This window comes from Toxorhynchites rutilus, chromosome 2 (assembly GCF_029784135.1).
Source record: "Toxorhynchites rutilus septentrionalis strain SRP chromosome 2, ASM2978413v1, whole genome shotgun sequence".
Taxonomy (NCBI): Eukaryota; Metazoa; Arthropoda; class Insecta; order Diptera; family Culicidae; genus Toxorhynchites; species Toxorhynchites rutilus.
The window spans coordinates 72,134,356-72,151,825 of record NC_073745.1 but is presented as its reverse complement, the minus strand read 5'-3'; the positions used below and the strand labels follow the sequence as shown (position 1 = coordinate 72,151,825).

The 17,470-nt window shown below is 38.5% G+C and overlaps 1 protein-coding gene and 1 long non-coding RNA gene across 5 annotated transcripts in view; one reads left to right on the top strand and one right to left on the bottom strand.

The window, feature by feature from the left end:
- Positions 1-221: 221 nt before the first annotated feature.
- The window catches only part of LOC129768069 (uncharacterized protein DDB_G0271670), a 174,606-nt gene continuing 157,357 nt past the window's right edge, over positions 222-17,470 (bottom strand). For all 4 annotated transcript variants that reach the window (XM_055769476.1, XM_055769479.1, XM_055769477.1 and 1 more), the window contains one exon: positions 222-12,327. In XM_055769476.1, coding sequence (XP_055625451.1) covers positions 11,797-12,327 — 531 coding nt within the window. In that variant the 3' untranslated portion in view covers positions 222-11,796. The remainder of the gene's footprint in view (positions 12,328-17,470) is intronic.
- LOC129768070 (uncharacterized) lies at positions 13,939-14,571 on the top strand. Its single transcript, XR_008741626.1, has 3 exons — positions 13,939-14,123; positions 14,207-14,357; positions 14,412-14,571. It is a non-coding gene; the product is annotated as an uncharacterized LOC129768070 (long non-coding RNA).

The following is a 17,470-nucleotide window of genomic DNA, read 5'->3' as shown; positions in this document are numbered from 1 at the left end:
GTTTCCATCGATGATAATAATCTTATTTTTTTGGAATATATTTTTTAATAAATTTATCGCCAGTAGCGACATCATTATGAAAAACAAGTAATTTGTATATTACTAAAAATAATATAGCCTCTGGAGAAATTTCTTTTCTTCTGAATAAAACTCTTTGGGTAGAATTTTTGAAAATATCATTAATATAATATTTAATAAGTCAATATAATTGTAATGTTCTTAAATTTTGTATTTGAGTTTTGTTTTTTTTAATCGTTTTAATTCATAATTTGAACCATCACCATCGTTTATAGTAGTAATATGTATGCATTTTTGTATTCTTTGTTTTTTGTTTGCTTGTTTGTTATGTGTACTCTCACACTAATCTTTGTTGTTGCTTGAATGAAATGACAGTTCATTATTTTGATTCACATGTTCTCACTGAAATGTGTGTGTGTATGTGTGTGGATGATTTGAATATATACTTTTCAAGTGTCACAAAGGGTCAACCACGAAAAAATTCGACGAACAATTCAACGTTTATTACTGTTATTTTCTTAATTGTGGTAATATCATATCGATTTCGATGCCTTGCCGAATTTAAAGAAAAGACTGAGAATATGATTTCCACTTGTTTTTTTTCATTCTTCAATTGTTGAATGCCGAATAATTCTAACTAATTTAGATTAATAAGAGCGCTTCTGTTTCATTCATTTCTTCATTTTTTTCACACTATCGAGTAATAAACAAAATGTGAGCTCTCGAAAATACACTTGGTATAGATTCCTTCCGCATTCCAAACTTATTAAGCTATCTGCTAGTTTTTCGCGGGAACACGAAAAATAAAAATAGAGCCTTTTTCCTACTTAACGCCTTAAATGATACAACGCACTTAAAATATATCTGAGAAAAAAAAGACCAAAATATATATATATATATATAATCATTCAACAGACGTAAAATACAACCTACTTATCGAACGTAACAAAATCCCTATCTCTTCTTCCAGGACTCCACATTATTTTCGCTTTCCCTCAACCTGGCTGTAATCGCCCAGCTAGCTCTAAAAATCACATATAGACGGAATGTTTTTATTGAAACGCGTTTTTTTTCTCTTGTGGCTTAATGTTAAATGTGTTCGTGTATTTGTGTTCAACACACGAGCTTAATCAATTTTCTGTTTTCTTGTAATTCCTTTTTTTTTTGTTTTGTTTCTCTAATCTTGTTTCCAAGAGTAAGTTGGGTTTTAATTCAAACGCTTATAAGTCGATAAAATTATTCACTTATGCTCCTCAATATGTTTTGTATAATAACAATCAATTGGTTTATAATTTATAAGTTCTCTTTGCATGCTACGATGATGTAAAAAATTGTCTAACTCTGTACTTCTTGTTTGTATGTTTTGCTTGTTTTGGTTACCTTCTGCTTTGTCCCGTTTGCTGTTTTCTTCAACGCTACCTTACCCTCTTTTTCTGCTTGATTCTTTTCGTTTCATTCTCCTTGCATATAGTGTTCATTATAAGGCCTGTTTTTTTAATTGTTGTTTTTTTCTTCGTTTACATTTAAATTAGGCTATTTACTTTACTATGTTTTCGTTCTAAGCTTTTAAAAATTCATCTTTCATTTTTGTTATGCTTCAAATGAAAAATTTGTTTCTATCTACTGTTTTTGCTTTTCCCCTTTTTTTTTGCTAGATCTCAACTGGTTGAGAGGTCAGTTTTCTATTTCTTTTTTCCGCGCCGTTTTTCTTTGCTCTGATGTTTTGTGTTGTCCTTAAACCCGGTTCCATCCATCCATTGGTTCGTTCGTGTTAAGCATTGCATTCCTTTCTTCGGTTTTGTTCTATTTTTGGCTTGCTGATTCTATTTTGTTTTTCTATGTTGTCCCGGTTGAATGCACAACTGTCCGACAGATTGCTCTCTCTATCTTCTATGTCTATCTCTATCTAGTTTGCCCGTGTTCTCTCGCTCTCTTTTTTTGCTCGCGTTCGCGCTCTTTCTCATCTTCGTAGGAAGGCACCGTTCTTTGCAAACGTCATTCTAGAGTTGCAGAGTAGAAATTCCTTGTATGTGTGTACCTGTTGGTGGTTTATTTATTCATTTATTTATCCTTTCATCTGCGATCCTTCGTTTCCATTCATTATTCTTCCCTAATTTGGTGAGTATTATTTACATTTTAGTCAACGGATAGGAAATGTAAGAAATTCGCTCTCAATTGCCAATAGGTTTTGTTTTTTGTCATGTAATCCAGTACAAGTAAGTCATTTACGCTGTGATGCAGATTGGAAATTTTGACTTTTGATCATATAATATTTTAATTTATCTGATGCAAAGCTGAGAGAAAGAGTAAACTTTATTTCTTACCATGAAAATGTCGAATATTTTGCTTGCCTTATCAGTTGTTGTTTTTTTATTCTAAAAAGTATTTCTAATAATTTTGAAATTTTGAATCGAATGAAATTATTTCTATTATTCCTAAGACTGTCCAATTTTGTGTTTCGTTTTGTTAGAGTTGTTTTTTTTTTGTTTCGTTGAGTGAAAGTGAGACATCTATAAAAAGGTGGTTGCTTTTGAACAGCTTTCCTTTTCTGTGTAGGTACCATCGAATTTGTATTTTTGTTGGTTACTCTTAGTTTTTGCAATGTGAAATTTTTCCATGAAAAATCGTAAAATTTGTGTTCTGCTTAAAACGTTATCTAAAGAATTTGTTTCCTATTTTTTGTCGTTAAAAACTTTTTTGTAAAGTAAATAGTGTATTTTGTAGACTATCTTGTTTTGGATTTACCTGCTCCGTAGGGGATTATTGATTATGAGCAAATGTTGGTCCTGAAAATATGCTATTCTATGTTCCTATTTGTGTGGTTTGAGTGTAGATTTCCTTCCGCCAGTAATTTTGTTCAGTTAGATTTCGCAGTGGGCATTTGTGGTGGTGCTTTGGGGCAGTTTGTCCTATTTTCTGTTCAAACGTTTGTTCATCTCCTAGTTACTCTCTAGCTGTATGAATATTTTTGAACCGATGGTTTAAGTTTAAGTACATTTGTTTGCGCCTGCACAGTAATTATCCAATTATGAATAAAATAATCTTTGTAAGTTATTCTATCTCGATTTGAATTTTTTTCTCCAATATTTTGTTGCTCAATAATTTTTACCATCTAGATTTGTAGATCAATGCATACCTCTTCACACGTTTAATAATTTCTCTCAATAACAAAAACAAGAAGATGTATAAATATAGCTATGTCCTTATAGAATAATTAGTCTCCTTCCATTGAATCAGTTGCTCACACTATCGAACTCTCGGTTACACCTTGGCCTGAACTTGGTTTCTAAATCACCTTATATGACAAATTAACGCTATCTGTAAATGTGCAACGGTTTGCCGGGTGAAAACCAAAACTTATAAAACAAAATAATAACAGTAATGTTTCACTCGTCGTATCTGTGGATTTTTTCTCCTATGTACAAAATCAAAACAAAAAAAAAACTATGATCAAACTTAACGAACCGTTTTTGTCTACCATTAATTCTAATAAACACTATCTTTTTTCCTTGTTTTATTATTTAGTATAATATTTCTCCATCTTCCTCGATAAATGAGAACGAAACACGTTCCCTTGCCATTTGCTTGTTTAGATAGATTTTGTCATACCTCTCGGGGCAGGGTGAAAAACAATAATACAGTAAATCGGAAACCAAAGTGGGTGTTAAGTCACGGAAACGATTTTCGAAACCCTGGAAACGCTGGCGAGCAGTCGAAGATATGGTTCACCCGGGAATGAGCGTGGTTTTGCGGTAGTTTCAGGTACACCGTATATGTTTGTGTAGGATGTTAACACATTGTTTTCTCGTGTTTTGCGTTCCGTCTGTTACGGATGGATCACGAAATAACCCGTGTTTTCTACACATGATGGTTTGCCGAAAATCTAACGAGGCCTACCGATGGCTCGCCTTCGTCTCATCCACATCGTAGGAAACGATCGCATTGGTGGAATCCGAACAAATTAAGCGTTCAAGTTTGACCCAAAACGTGCGGTCCTTAATGTGTTAATGATATATGATGTTAACTGGATTTGTTGACTGACTTAGCTTTAGTAGACGTGTCTGATAGAAATAAAAGCCATTCGTAAATTGTGAAAAGCATCTTCACCATAGATAGACATCTCTCGTTTTCGATTTGCTTGGAACATAATTTTCTTGCTTTTGGATGTATCTTGCGGGTTTGACTTGTTGAGAAATAGCTCATAGTCTTACTCCCAATGATTCTGCAAACTTCGTTTGCGTTTGACATGATCTTTCATAGAGTAATGTCTCTAATTCTTCGTCTACAAATTATTTCGGTTTACCCAAGCACTCTTTGTATTTAATTCTAAAATCACCACTTTGAAATCGCCCAAATCATTCCCTACGAAATCTATCCGATGGTGCAAAGTCAACGTAAACTTCCACAACCATCCAATGTGCTTCAGCTACACTTTTCTTTCAATGGAAACAGAAAATCAAAACTTCCCGCAAATGGTGCAACCAAACAAGACATTTTCAACGCAGTAAAAATTGAACTTGTTGTGCAAAACTCGGCACCTTGAGCCGTCTTGTGGAAACGGAATGAAGTAAGTGGTGGTACACCCAATATCTGCACTATTTAGCAGCAGCATCAATCTGAAAAGATCCAGAACTTATTTGAAGCTGAATGTATCTTAGGATGACCATGAATTAGACACCTCTGAAAGTAGGAGTTACTACTGCCAATTGGTGGGTCGCTTCTATGCAACGAAGACTCCATGGTTACACTTGCATGACTGTCCAAAATCAATGACTATTTATCAAGTATACATCATCGAAAGATGAAAGACTTTGTGTTGCATTCTTATATTCCGTTGTCAATTCGGTCAATTCCGTTGACTGTAGCGAGACTCAGACGTAATGTTGACGTTATTCATAAATATTGCCACAGAGCGAGCAAAATTGAAAGATCTTCAGGCCCAAAAATTTATGTGACTGGTTCTGAGGCTGCTCTACATGCCTTCTGTTTCGATGTCACAACATTTCTCAGTAGGATTAATCCTCGGAGTAGAAATTGAAATGTTTCGATGCTAAATTGTGTTTGTAGTTTTAGGAGCTAATTCAAAGATACGCGTGTGCCAGTAAAAGTCAGAAAACTTGCTTCAAAATCTCAAACCTGATTGTGAATATCTAATTGTGTATCTCAAGTGTTATCTAACAATCTGAATCAGTATTGACATAATTCTCGTTTATGTGCAGTAAATCTGGAAGAAGTCTAACGGGTTTTTGAGCTTCGGTAATTATCCATCCATACTGAGCCACACGAATCAGCCTCGCCAACACATGACATTCAGGTCAATTTTCTGTTCGTAAGACAGACATGTAAAATGGACAGAAGAGATATACAATTTGAATCCAACTGGGATTTGAGGATATAATGGTAATCAGTCATTCACCGATTTTAGAATGTAGTAAGAAAATGGTAAGGGTCTGGACCAAGCGTGACCAGCTGAGGAACCACAAAGCGGCTGGTCCCATATAACTCTCGAAGCGCTGACGGTCGACCAAATGTAAATAACAAAGCGGCTTTACCAGCCTCGTAACGGAGCTCTTCAAGTGGAGTGCGAAAAATCCTTTACAATTTACGCACCGGTTAATAGTCAGAATCAAGGCTCGGAAAAGTCATATTCAACTAAGGATAGTCACGGGACTTTTAAGAATTTCGCCTTCGTATTCAATTGACAATGAGTTTTGGCTTCTTCTAGCAGTTTCTCCGTCAACATGACTCAACAGTCATTCGGGCGTTTACTTGCTATCTCACTCTACGACTCGACTATCTCATTTCATTCTTCCCCGTCAGTTGGACTTCATTGCAAGTGACTTCCCCCAAAATGAATTCGTTTCGCTCTCTCATATATCACGTATGCATGTATCGATGTTTGGTTCAATGAGGTATGAAATATACTACAAGTGAGCTTATTTTTTTTGTATCGCACACGAAAATTACTCACACCAATAAAACAGCGTGCAGTGTTGTATTCAGAAAATCTGATTAATTTGTGAATTTTGTTTAAATAAACCCGTTTTCCTGTTGGTTTTTTTTCCACAAAACTCGGAGACAAAGTGAACTAAAATTTAGTTTAGAATTCCTCCCGAACTGTAGCTATTTATTATATCAACGCGAGGACCTTTATAGCATACCTGGTAACTGTTTAAGTTCGTTGATTTGAGTTCACGGTGGGTAAACAATGGAGCCGTCCATCAATGATGTAACTACTTTTTTGCATCAGAAATTAAGTTTTCGTTTCATCTGGACGTTAAAATCAGATCGTGTACGCGGGCAACAAGGGAGCGAGTAGTAGTGTGGATTGAAGTCAGGTTGAATTTACTAGAATAGTTCATCAGTTATCCTCGCTCTTCCACGCTCGTCAATTCTTTTCAATTTTTAGAGGTCACACATTTTGGCGATCCTGCCAGACTGCTGAATTTTCAGCAGATACTTTGAATACTCTTTTCTTTACTTACCACACCGCAAGTGAGTTTTCTAATAAAAGGTGAAATATTGTGAGAAAGTGGGAATCGTAAACCACTGATCAATCGCTATCGCTGACGTAAGCAGGGATGCCAGGTGATTTTTTTTGGAATGTCTTTCACATGGTACGAAAAGAAGTGTCTTCACAGTCATATCGGAGGAGACTGGGATGAAACTCACTTTTGAACAAGGTTTGAAGGAATGTTCCATGTTTGCTCTAATTGGTATTGTTGTGTGGCGCATTTCATTGAACTTGCCTTGAGCTTTTGAAGTTTGTTTCAATAAATGTAAACAAAGAATATATTGCGCAACGGCAAACTATATTTTGTGTGTTTGCAAATGATAATTGGCTTGATGGGCCGTTGACTGAGTGAATATAAGAACTGTGATAACTCAGTTTGTTCGTTTCAGCTTTGTGGATTTGGTTGTAACTCAAACCATATCCAAAAAGCTAATTATTGAAACAGTCGTCGTTGTTGTAAAAATATAGTTTAATTTATTGTATAGTGTAGGCCCAATAATAAAAATACAAAGTCACAATCGTTGGAGCTCTCGAGTGCAGATGAACTAATGCCTTCTAGGGACAATATGTATTCAGACCGCTGAAGGTTCTCCAGAGTTTGGAGTAAAAGTCGCTTTGTTGTTGAGTTCATTCTGTGTGTTTGTGAATTTTCTGCTTGGAATGGTTCCAAAAAATGATAATGATAAGAGTGCGGATCGGGACGACCGTATGAAAAAAACGATAATAATAAGAGAGCGGATCGGGACGACCGTGCTGTGTAAAAATGGCAGTAAAACATTTGTGGATCGGGACGACCGTAATGATAATGATAATAATCAGAGTGCGGATCTGGACGACCGTGTGAAAAAAATGATAATGATAAGCGTGCGGATCGGGACGATCGTGTGAAAAAAACGATATTAATAAGAGTGCGGATCGGGACGACCGTGCTGTTTAAAAATGGATGTAAAAATATTTGCGGATCATGACGACCGCGCAGAAAAAGTACGGCTCGGGAGGACCGTATGGAGAGCATAATTTGACTCGATATTTTGTTAGTTAAACCTCATAAATAAGCTGCAATATTTATTTGAAATATTTTATTAAAACATATTAAACTTATCCACAACATACTGCTATTAGCAGATCTTCGTAGGATATATTTGTTGTTCTCATTCGGCAGCGGGCCGGGATTTTGACTGAATGACGCAGGTGACTGCATTTTTCTAAATCGACAGCGGATCGAATTGACCATGCATGGTTTGGCTTATAGCGGCTTTGAACGACCGCGTAAAATTTCGTCGGTAGCGGCTCGGGATGACCGCGTAGGATTCTGTCGATAGCGACTCGGAATGACTGCGCAGGATTCGATCGATAGCGGCTCGGAATGAGTGCGCGCAATTTTGTCAATAGCGGATCGGGATGAGTGCGCAGAAAGTTGTTTACAGCGGTTCCTGATCAGTCGTACGTTTTTCCAGGACTTCCGGTGGTTTAGGGAGACCAAGTGGATTGTAAATTAGGTATTGCGATTGGAAAGTTTCATGTTTCAGGCTCATACACTTTTTTACCTCCTTATAGTGGTGAAGCATTAGCGCATAATTATCTTTGTATGTGTTTATCATCGATGGAAGAGCTTCGTGCAGTGGAGATAAAATTATTTATGGAAAAAGTGTGAAGCGTGATTTTGTTTATCAAACCATTAGGAGGTATTGGTGAGACTACCTCGTTGGATGACCAGAGAATAATCGGCAGAAGATGTTTAGGACTGAGCGGGTGATTGAGATCGTCGGGAGCGAATTCGACGAAAATCTCAACGCTCTGTACGTAAAATGGTCGCTGATCTCGAAATGTTTCTAAATCAACAATGCACAATGTGTTCAAACATGACCTGGGATGCCAAGGTAATAAGAAACGTGAGATTCCTGTACTTTTGGAAGCTTCGAAGAAGAATGTTTGTTTGTATCAAAATATATCATTCGTTGTATATAAATATATGTAGGGTAAATGATGTTGGTTTATCCGATTTAGGGTGTTTTCACGTAACTAGTGAACGCAAATCGATTTTTCTTCGTTAACAATCACACATAATCAAGACGATTTTGTGTTTGGGATGGGTTTGTTGGAATGCCCCAAGTCGCGTTCAAATTATTCAAATTTTTAGGTTTTTAACAATTCTTTTCAAAGAGAAATTATGATCATGGTTTGTCCGAAAAATGATCGCGATGTGTCCGATTTTAGAAATCATCATTTTTTAATGAAAAAAATTGTAATGGGTTGTATCTAGGACACGGCCACAGTTTTCGACGTAGAACTACGGAATTATATTATTCAATCCACTCGTTTATCATTTTGGATATTACTTTAGAATGCATCTAAATTTTTGTAATATCTTTTTAGCTATTTAATTTTTTATTACTTCAGTAGACTCGAAAGAGTCGAGTAGAGTCGAAAGCTATAAGCACTTCTCGTTTATTTGGTTCAACTCGCATCAGACTTTCTCCTTCCAACTCAGATATCGATTATAAACTATGAACCCTTTTGCTCCTATATTTCGCTTCAGATGTGATCGAACCCCACAACATGAAACAGTAAGGTTACACTGCTGAAATTTGAAAGCATACTTTCATAAAATATACTAGCACAAAAAATTCTCGTATGCTGCTTAAAGCGTAAAGGGCTTCCTCTTCTTGTATCGAGCTGTGTGTATGTGTGTGAAATCAGCATTAGGCATGAATGATATCCGCTCGTTGTGTTATGCTAGCTCATTCGCATCTGTGTTTTCATTCTATTCTATTTTTGGTTTCCGCCTCTAGCCCTGAGAAGGGCCCTCTATTCCATACTCCTCCTTCACCCGTCCAGAAAACAATCCTCTCCCACTCGACACTCTGCGGAAACCCTCTTGCTTCGATGACCACCAAACGAGAAGCGGTGTGGCTCAAATCGCGGATGGCTTATTTAAACCAAATATGTTGAAAACGGTCAGAAACGAATGTATCAATTGCTCATTATTGAAAGGTCTGTTCGGGAATGCACACAAATCGGCAGAACAAATGTATGGGAAAATAAGAATGCTTCCAGTTTTCATTAATTTAAACTGTTAGGTGTTAGTGGCTTGTACTGTATAGTATATCAAACAAATCTTAGAGAATTTCCGATTCCATTGGTGTGCGAAGTATCAGAATTTGTTCGCTGTGAAAATAGTTATTAACATTAACTTTATTTCACAAAAACGTGACATTTTTTCTGATTTGGCACCCTTCCTGAAAGACGTAGTTCTACGTCAAAAATCAAATATTGAAGTAGATGTAGCACTTCTTATTGGTTGAGTTTACTGTCATCATATTGATCCATTTTTAATTTATGCTTTCTTCAGAAAATTATCTTTTGTTGGGCATTTTAAAGGTGAACAGCACTTAACACAGAGAAACTTTATTTCTGCTTCGCGCGGAGAACAACAAAACAAACAAACTGCAGCGCGCCAAGCGGTTATCATGGTAATCATGTGGACAAACCAACATCAGCTCATAGGACAAACCATGATCAGAACTGAGGTCATTGAGGTACATTAATTGCATGATATAGATATATAAATCTGATACAAGTGGTGCACGAGGTGCAAAAGATGTTCACCCCTATTCTGTATTTCGGTCGATTCGGAATATTTCGAACGACTTGATGAGATTCCATTCTGTATTCCGTTCGAAATAGGGAATTATAACTCGAACGAAATGGAAATGGAAAAATGGCTGGTTAATTCGTAAAAATATCCTATAAAACTACTGTAAATCATAAAAAAGACAATTTGATTTATATGTTTTTAATATTTGAGGACCTCATTTGACACAGATGCGCTGAACTAGAGCATTAAAAAAAGTGGACAAACCAAGATCATATTTTAAACTGAAGAAATCAACATTATTTACCTCAATATCGTTCCTTGAAAAATTTTGCTTACCAATTATTTATGGTACTAACATAAATACTTGGATTGAGATTCATAATGGCATTTTGGAAGGTATACCATTGTAACTCCGGTAAATTTTCCTTGCGAAATACTAACGTTTACAGAAGATCCGTAACGTTGGAAATAAGTAATCCAATAAGTAAACCAAGTAAACCAATCGGTGTTCGAAACCGCAATGCAACCATCCCGTGAACCACCTTTTTTGTCATTATATTTTTCGAATATCAGTGAACCATATTCCTGATTTAGATAAATGTGAAAATTTGATAAAAATCAAGTGCCCCAACCGTTTCCAGTTTTTCGTTGTCGTCCATACTTAAGCTTACTGGTATTGCTATCCTATCGTCCATTCGCTGTTACTGAAGGTGTACGTGTTTCATCCTAGCGCTCGCGATCCTCATCTCACAAACGCCCTTTTGATTACCACAGGTGTTCTTATGCGTTCGGAACTATTTTCTTATAGCTATCCCCGTTTCCGGATCCCGGCCGCTCTGGACGGCGTGCCCCTTCGCTCCACAATGGCCAATGGTCGAGAGGGTGCAAAGCCAAATATGGTACACAAAAGAAAAATCGGCCTCCGTGACTATCATATGACATCCAGAGGGTCATCTTAAAACCCCCCCCCCCCACTAAACCTTGGTTTGCGACTTTATACCTTTGGCTATTTTGTGTTGTGTGTAAACTCTCTGGTTAATTTTTCTCTGCTCCCTACGTTCTCTTCCTGTTTTAAATTCTATTGGACGGACAATAAATATATGTTTCCTCTATTCAACAATATTAATCTTTCTCCCTCATACAGTATTTTAAGGGTTTGGGCAAATAAAAGAGATGATGTGTGGGTGTGCTGTTTCTCTGAGAGTGTAGAATACTTTGAGCGAGGAGCAAGCGAGTCGATCGCATGTTCCGGAAGAAAGTAAGGTAGTATCAGGAAGGTAATTGGCCGTTTTGCTCCGCTTAACGTACATTTTATAGTCAGTAACGACTGGTTCACATCACTGTTTTGTTATCCCTGTCTTTAGTGACGCTGGCTGTCGCGAAAACGTGACCACACCAGCTTCAATCATACGCCATCGCTGTTGGTGTAATCTACAAAAGTGTCACAGACGAATCTTAGTTTTCTGAATATGTTGAGAGTTAACGGAGGAGAAAAGTGTCTACTCTAGGATTGCCTCGACCACTTCGAGGGGAGAATAGAAAAGGAACGTCCAACCCAACTGTATCGAGGAAAATAACTCTGTAAGTTTCTGTGTGGTTTTCTAGGGAAGCGATTAGAAAAAGAGAAACATTACCAGCAAAATGTTTCCCTTTCCCTCGCCTAACATCATTGATGGCTTTTGCTGAGCAAGTGGGAGTTGAACTCGTACACGTTGCTCATCTGCTCGCCACAGATATTGCACTTCCACGGATTACTCTCGCTGTGGCAGCCCTTGTGGAGGAAGTACAGCGTCTGGTCTGGGAACTCGATTCCACAGAACAGACACTGGAGGTGCCGTTTCGATTTCAACCCACCGGACAGGATCATGTCCGTTTCCGGTCCGGTTGACGTGATGGTACCATTTGAGGTAGTTGCGACGGCCACGGCTGTGGCGTTGCTGCTAATGCTACTGCTGCTACTCGTTGTTCCGTTGATGCTGTTACCGATACCGCTGCTGCTGCTGCTACTGCTGCTACTACTGCTACTCGAGGTGCCACATTCCGGGGCCGGGGAGGAGGTAGCGGTGCTGCTGTTCGGCTTTGGACTGCTCGCTGGGTTGGGTGAGGTAAGCAGTCCGTTGCGACTGGCACGGCTCGTGGCCCGGGCCGAGATTCGCCGTTTGAGATCCTCGCGCAGGAGCGACTTCAGGGGGGACACCTGGAAAGGGACGAACGGTTAGTATCAGTGGTGGAAGTAAGGAAACGATTTTCTAATGCCCAATTCCTACTACAAAACTACAGCAGTGTTTTAAATACGGTCTTCTAACGATAGTTTTATGTCTGTACTGGTCTAGTTCATCATTCTCCCATAGTCGACATAATTATTTGCAGCATCCTGGGTTGGATCAGAGGGTCCTATGCGGTCATCTTTCTGTAGCCGGCATAGAAAATCATGAGCATAGAAATCATGACCTGAAATTAAAAATGAAGTGGACCGCGCGATCCTACAGCAGTGATTTTAATTGCAAATCACCAAGAAAAGCTTCCGGATGGGTATTCAAACATCATTTGCCAAATGAAACTGTCCAACGTAATCAAATATTAACATATATGACTCCAAACAGTAAACAATACGTGAGCCCCCTGAGCGCGAGCCCTGCTTTATGCTGCCAACGCTCAATTCGCATTGGTTGTAATATGGTTGCCAGAGCCCCATATGTTGGATGGTCAACAATTGGGCGACTCAAATTTGGCATATTTTTTCAATCATCGAAACAAGGCATTGGTCAGCATTTTCAAACGTTCCATCTTAGCTCGTTAATATTATAATAATTACAAATTAATTTCGGAAAGATACATATTATATTGGGTTAGGGAAAAAGAAATGTCGTATATTGTCAATATATGGCAACACTTAAACATATCTTGTGTTGTACTTATCGCATCGAGTCATACTATACTATAGACCATAAAACAGTTTGGAACCATTAGCAGAAGATTGAATTCCAAAAAACCCATTTTTGAAGAAGATGGTGACTGGTGATGAAAAGTGAATCACGTAGGACAACCTAAAGCGAAAAAAGTCGTGGTCGAAGCGCGGTGAGCCGGCCAAAACCATCGCCAAGCCGGTATTGACGGCCAGGAAGGTTTTCCTGTGTTTGGTGGGATTGGAAGGGAATCATCCACTATGAGCTGCTCGACTATGGCCAGTCCCTCAACTCGGTTCTCTACTGTGAGCTTGACCGTTTGAAGCAGGCGATTGTCCAGAAGCGGCCAGAAATGATCAATAGGAATGGTGTTGTTTTCCACCAGGACAACGCTCGGCCTTCCACATCTTTGATGAATCGCCAGAAACTACGGGAGCTCGGATGGGATGTCCTATTGTACCTACCGTATAGTCCGGACCTGGCTCCAAGTGATTATCATCTCTTCCGGTCCATGCAAACGCTCTAAGATGGCCTCAAAAGAGGCTTGCGAAAACTGGCTGTCTGAGTTTTTTGCAAATAAGGAGGGGGGGGTTTTATAAGGGGGGATAATGAAGTTGCCTTCTAAATGGCAAGTTTGCGAACAAAACGGCGTATATTTGACTTAAATTCGATAATTTTAAGTATGTTAAATAAAGCGTCAAATTTCGATCAGAAATACGACATTTCTTTTTCCCAACCCTATGCTATTCTCCCACTCTATAAAGCGTGTTAGATGAAATGCGCCTGTATAACGGCAAAACTTCAACTACTGAAACCTAATGAAACGTTATGCGCTAATCGTCCCCAGATTCCTATACTTTCGAGCGAAAAGTGCTACAAAAGTGCTGGAATATTACCTCACCTTGCCTCCCGCAGGCAACAATGTCTATAGTTTCAGCTATAATTCTACAAGATAATTTGAACAGAGCAATCACTGTAGCTTTGCTTTCTCTCTTTCTCGCTAAGCTGTCATTTAAAACACGAAAGCGAGTGCTACATTTAAAAACAAAACATTGAAGCAGTGGTTGGATGGTTACAACAGCAAAAGGTAATTTCCCAAATCAAATGACTTGCTAACACGGTAGGCTTGTATTTTCATTATTCTCAAAAGTAAACTTCATCTTATTTCAGCTGTTGCGGCACAAATTTCATGCACCAAACCCGTTCTGGAGAACATGCAGCTGGAACACCAGTGATTGAAGAATGATTAGCGAGGATGTGAATGAGATGAAACGATTAATTACGATATATTACGGCTAAACTGAGGAGGATAAATAGAATAGTATTACTAGCGAAGACCATAGAAGATTAGGCTTTAAAATTTATTTTATTTCAGCTGTTGCTGCCGCTCTTTCTCCCTCATTATAACGTATGAAAATCCCGGCCGGTGATGTTAACGAATTGAATGAGGAGGATGCTTCGAATGATGATGGTATTACCAGAGTTGAATGATCAGCTTATCGTCTTATCGTCTTATGCGTATAATAAAATGATTATAAAGAACGCTTTTCTGCACTTTTTATTTTAATTTCCTTGAACACAAACAAAGCTCGTGGAGGCGATCTGGCGTAGCGGTAACATCCATACCTCTCACGCTAAAGGTCACGAGTTCAATTCTCACTCCCGACATTCTTCCGAAATGGAAGGTAAAAGTGACGAACCAGCCAAATGTGTTGAAAGTCACTATAATACAGAAATAAAAAAAAAAAACAAACAAAGCTATAATAAGATTCAAGCAGTGCTGCGATCGGTCGAATTGGCACATCCTTGGCTCGTAATTGGTTGTCGAATACGAAGGATAGGTCGACAAAATCATTGCAAAATGGCACGATATCGGCATCGTTGTCGACACCATTTGTTGGGACCGATTCGACACAACAATGTAGAGTGGGTCGGGATTTATATTCATTAACGCTACACAACATCAAAGACGAAAAACTGCTATAAAAATGGTTACTGAACCCCATGCCCTACGTTTTAACCCTTTAACGGGTACTGGAAACTATATTGCCACTAACAAAAAATATTATTTTGCTGCACTTGGAATATTCTTTCAATATTTTACTTAGCTAAAACCTTCTAAAGGTATCTAGCAACACCCCATTTTTATTTCATTTTCATTTTTACGAAACAAAACCACGATTTCAGAGCGCCGGCAGAAAATTCTGTTTAAATTCGTTGAAAATGCAACAAGTTAAGAATTTTTTTTTACTGTAAACGTAATAATTAGGGTCTACTGTGCAAGAAGATGCACTTTTTTCAATTAAATAAATGGTGTATTCGATGAAAAATTAAAATTTTTCTTTTTCTGAAACTCTATATAAAGGGTGTGTCACATCAAATTGCATCACGGAAAAAACGCTGTAGAAATTCGCCATGTAGACCGATCCTTTTGAAAATTTTAGACAGTAAAATAAAAACTATTAAACAACTTTTGGCATTTTCTTTTTATTCATACTTCGAGCCCAAGCCCGTATGCTCGCACCTTCTTCTTTACCCCGTCCATAAAGTTCTGTACAACGTCAGGTTATAGTTTTTTTTGAACAGAAATCCATTTTCTCTTGAAGTCCGCCTCCGATTTGACAACTTTTGGGTTCTTCCGGAGGGCCTACTTCATAATCGCCCAATATTTCTCTATTGGGCGAAGCTCCGGCGCGTTGGGCGGGTTCATTTCCTTTGGCACGAAGGTGACCCCGTTGGCTTCGTAACACTCCAACACGTCCTTTGAATAGTGGCACGAAGCGAGATCCGGCCAGAAGATGGTCAGGCCCTCGTGCTGCTTCAATAGTGGTAGTAAGCGCTTCTGTAGGCACTCCTTAAGGTAAACCTGCCCGTTTACCGTGCCGGTCATCACGAAGGGGGGCGCTCCGCTTTCCACAAGAGCAGATCGCTTGCCACACCATGTACTTTTAGGCAAATTTGGATAGTTTCTGCTTGCGAATCTCCTCCGGAACGCTGAATTTGTCCTCTGCGGAGAAGAACAACAGGCCCGTCAGCTGACGAAAGTCCGCTTTGACATAGGTTTCTTTGTCCATTACCAGGCAATGCGGCTTCGTCAGCATTTCGGTGTACAGCTTCCGGGCTCGCATCTTCCCCACCATGTTTTACCTTTCGTCGCGGTTAGGAGCCTTCTGAACCTTGTATGTACGCAGGCCCTCCCGCTGCTTGGTCCGCTGGACGAATGAACTTGACAAATTCAGCTTATTGGCGACATCCCGACCGAACTTCTCGGATCACGTCTAAACTGCTTAACTACGCGCTTGTGATCTTTTTCACTGACGGAGCATCCATTTTTGCCGTTCTTCACCTTCCGGTCGATGGTTAGGTTCTCGAAGTATCGTTTTAGTACTCTGCTGACCGTGGATTGGACGATTCCCAGCATCTTACCGATGTCCCGATATGACAACTCCGGATTCTCGAAGTGAGTGCACAGGATTAATTCACGACGCTCTTTTTCGTTCGACGACATTTTTCCAAATTTACGAAAAATTGACAGTGAAGCATGGCCAACGTGATCTATACACTCTTATCTGATTATAAGCGAAAGCTGAAGATATAATTCCTAAAAATTAAATTTCTACAGCGTTTTTTCCGTGATGCAATTTGATGTGATACACCCTTTAAAAAACAGTTTTTTTTCGTTGCACTACAAATATTGTAAATACGCTGAAATAATCGGTATCGCTGCACTAGAAATATTGTTTTGATTTTTGCATAACCAAAGGCGCAATGAAGTGAAGTGTTTTTGGGGTTAATGGGCGGTGGCAACTATATTGCCACCAATTTTTTCAATTGTTTCAATAGTTAAAAAAATTTCAAAGGTAAATATGTGTTCTTCCTCATGTAAGGATTATGTTCTCTGAAGTTGAAGTCGATCCCTTGCCTAGTTCTCACGGTCCGTTAAAGGGTTAAGAGGATATTCTAGTTGAGAGACATGAATTTCGGACGTTTTTTCGGGCTCTGAATAAATGAAATGAAGAATATTTTCACCATTCATTACTTCATTATTTGTTTCTTTATCTTTTAACTCTCCTACACTCGCGCGAAAAATTGTAACTAAATGGAAAATAATTTTGACAATGGTGGCCGTTTAAAAAAATGAATCGCTTTTCTGCACGCTATAAATAAAGGGATTTTCGAAAATTCCTTCTTAGGGTATATCTTATACTTCAGAAATATCAAGAAAAAAGTTTTGATTCCCGAAATTCATCAGTGAACTCTTGCTCTTTTGCGCATTCTCTCAACACAATGGGATTAGCGTTGTCCAATATATTACCATCAACATCATCTGTTGGCGAATGACCGCAAATAATAACTGGATATGATGGAATTGCCAAACTTACTGATAGAGTTTATTTATAGTTTATGTCGGTATCCTACTATGCAAATTCGACA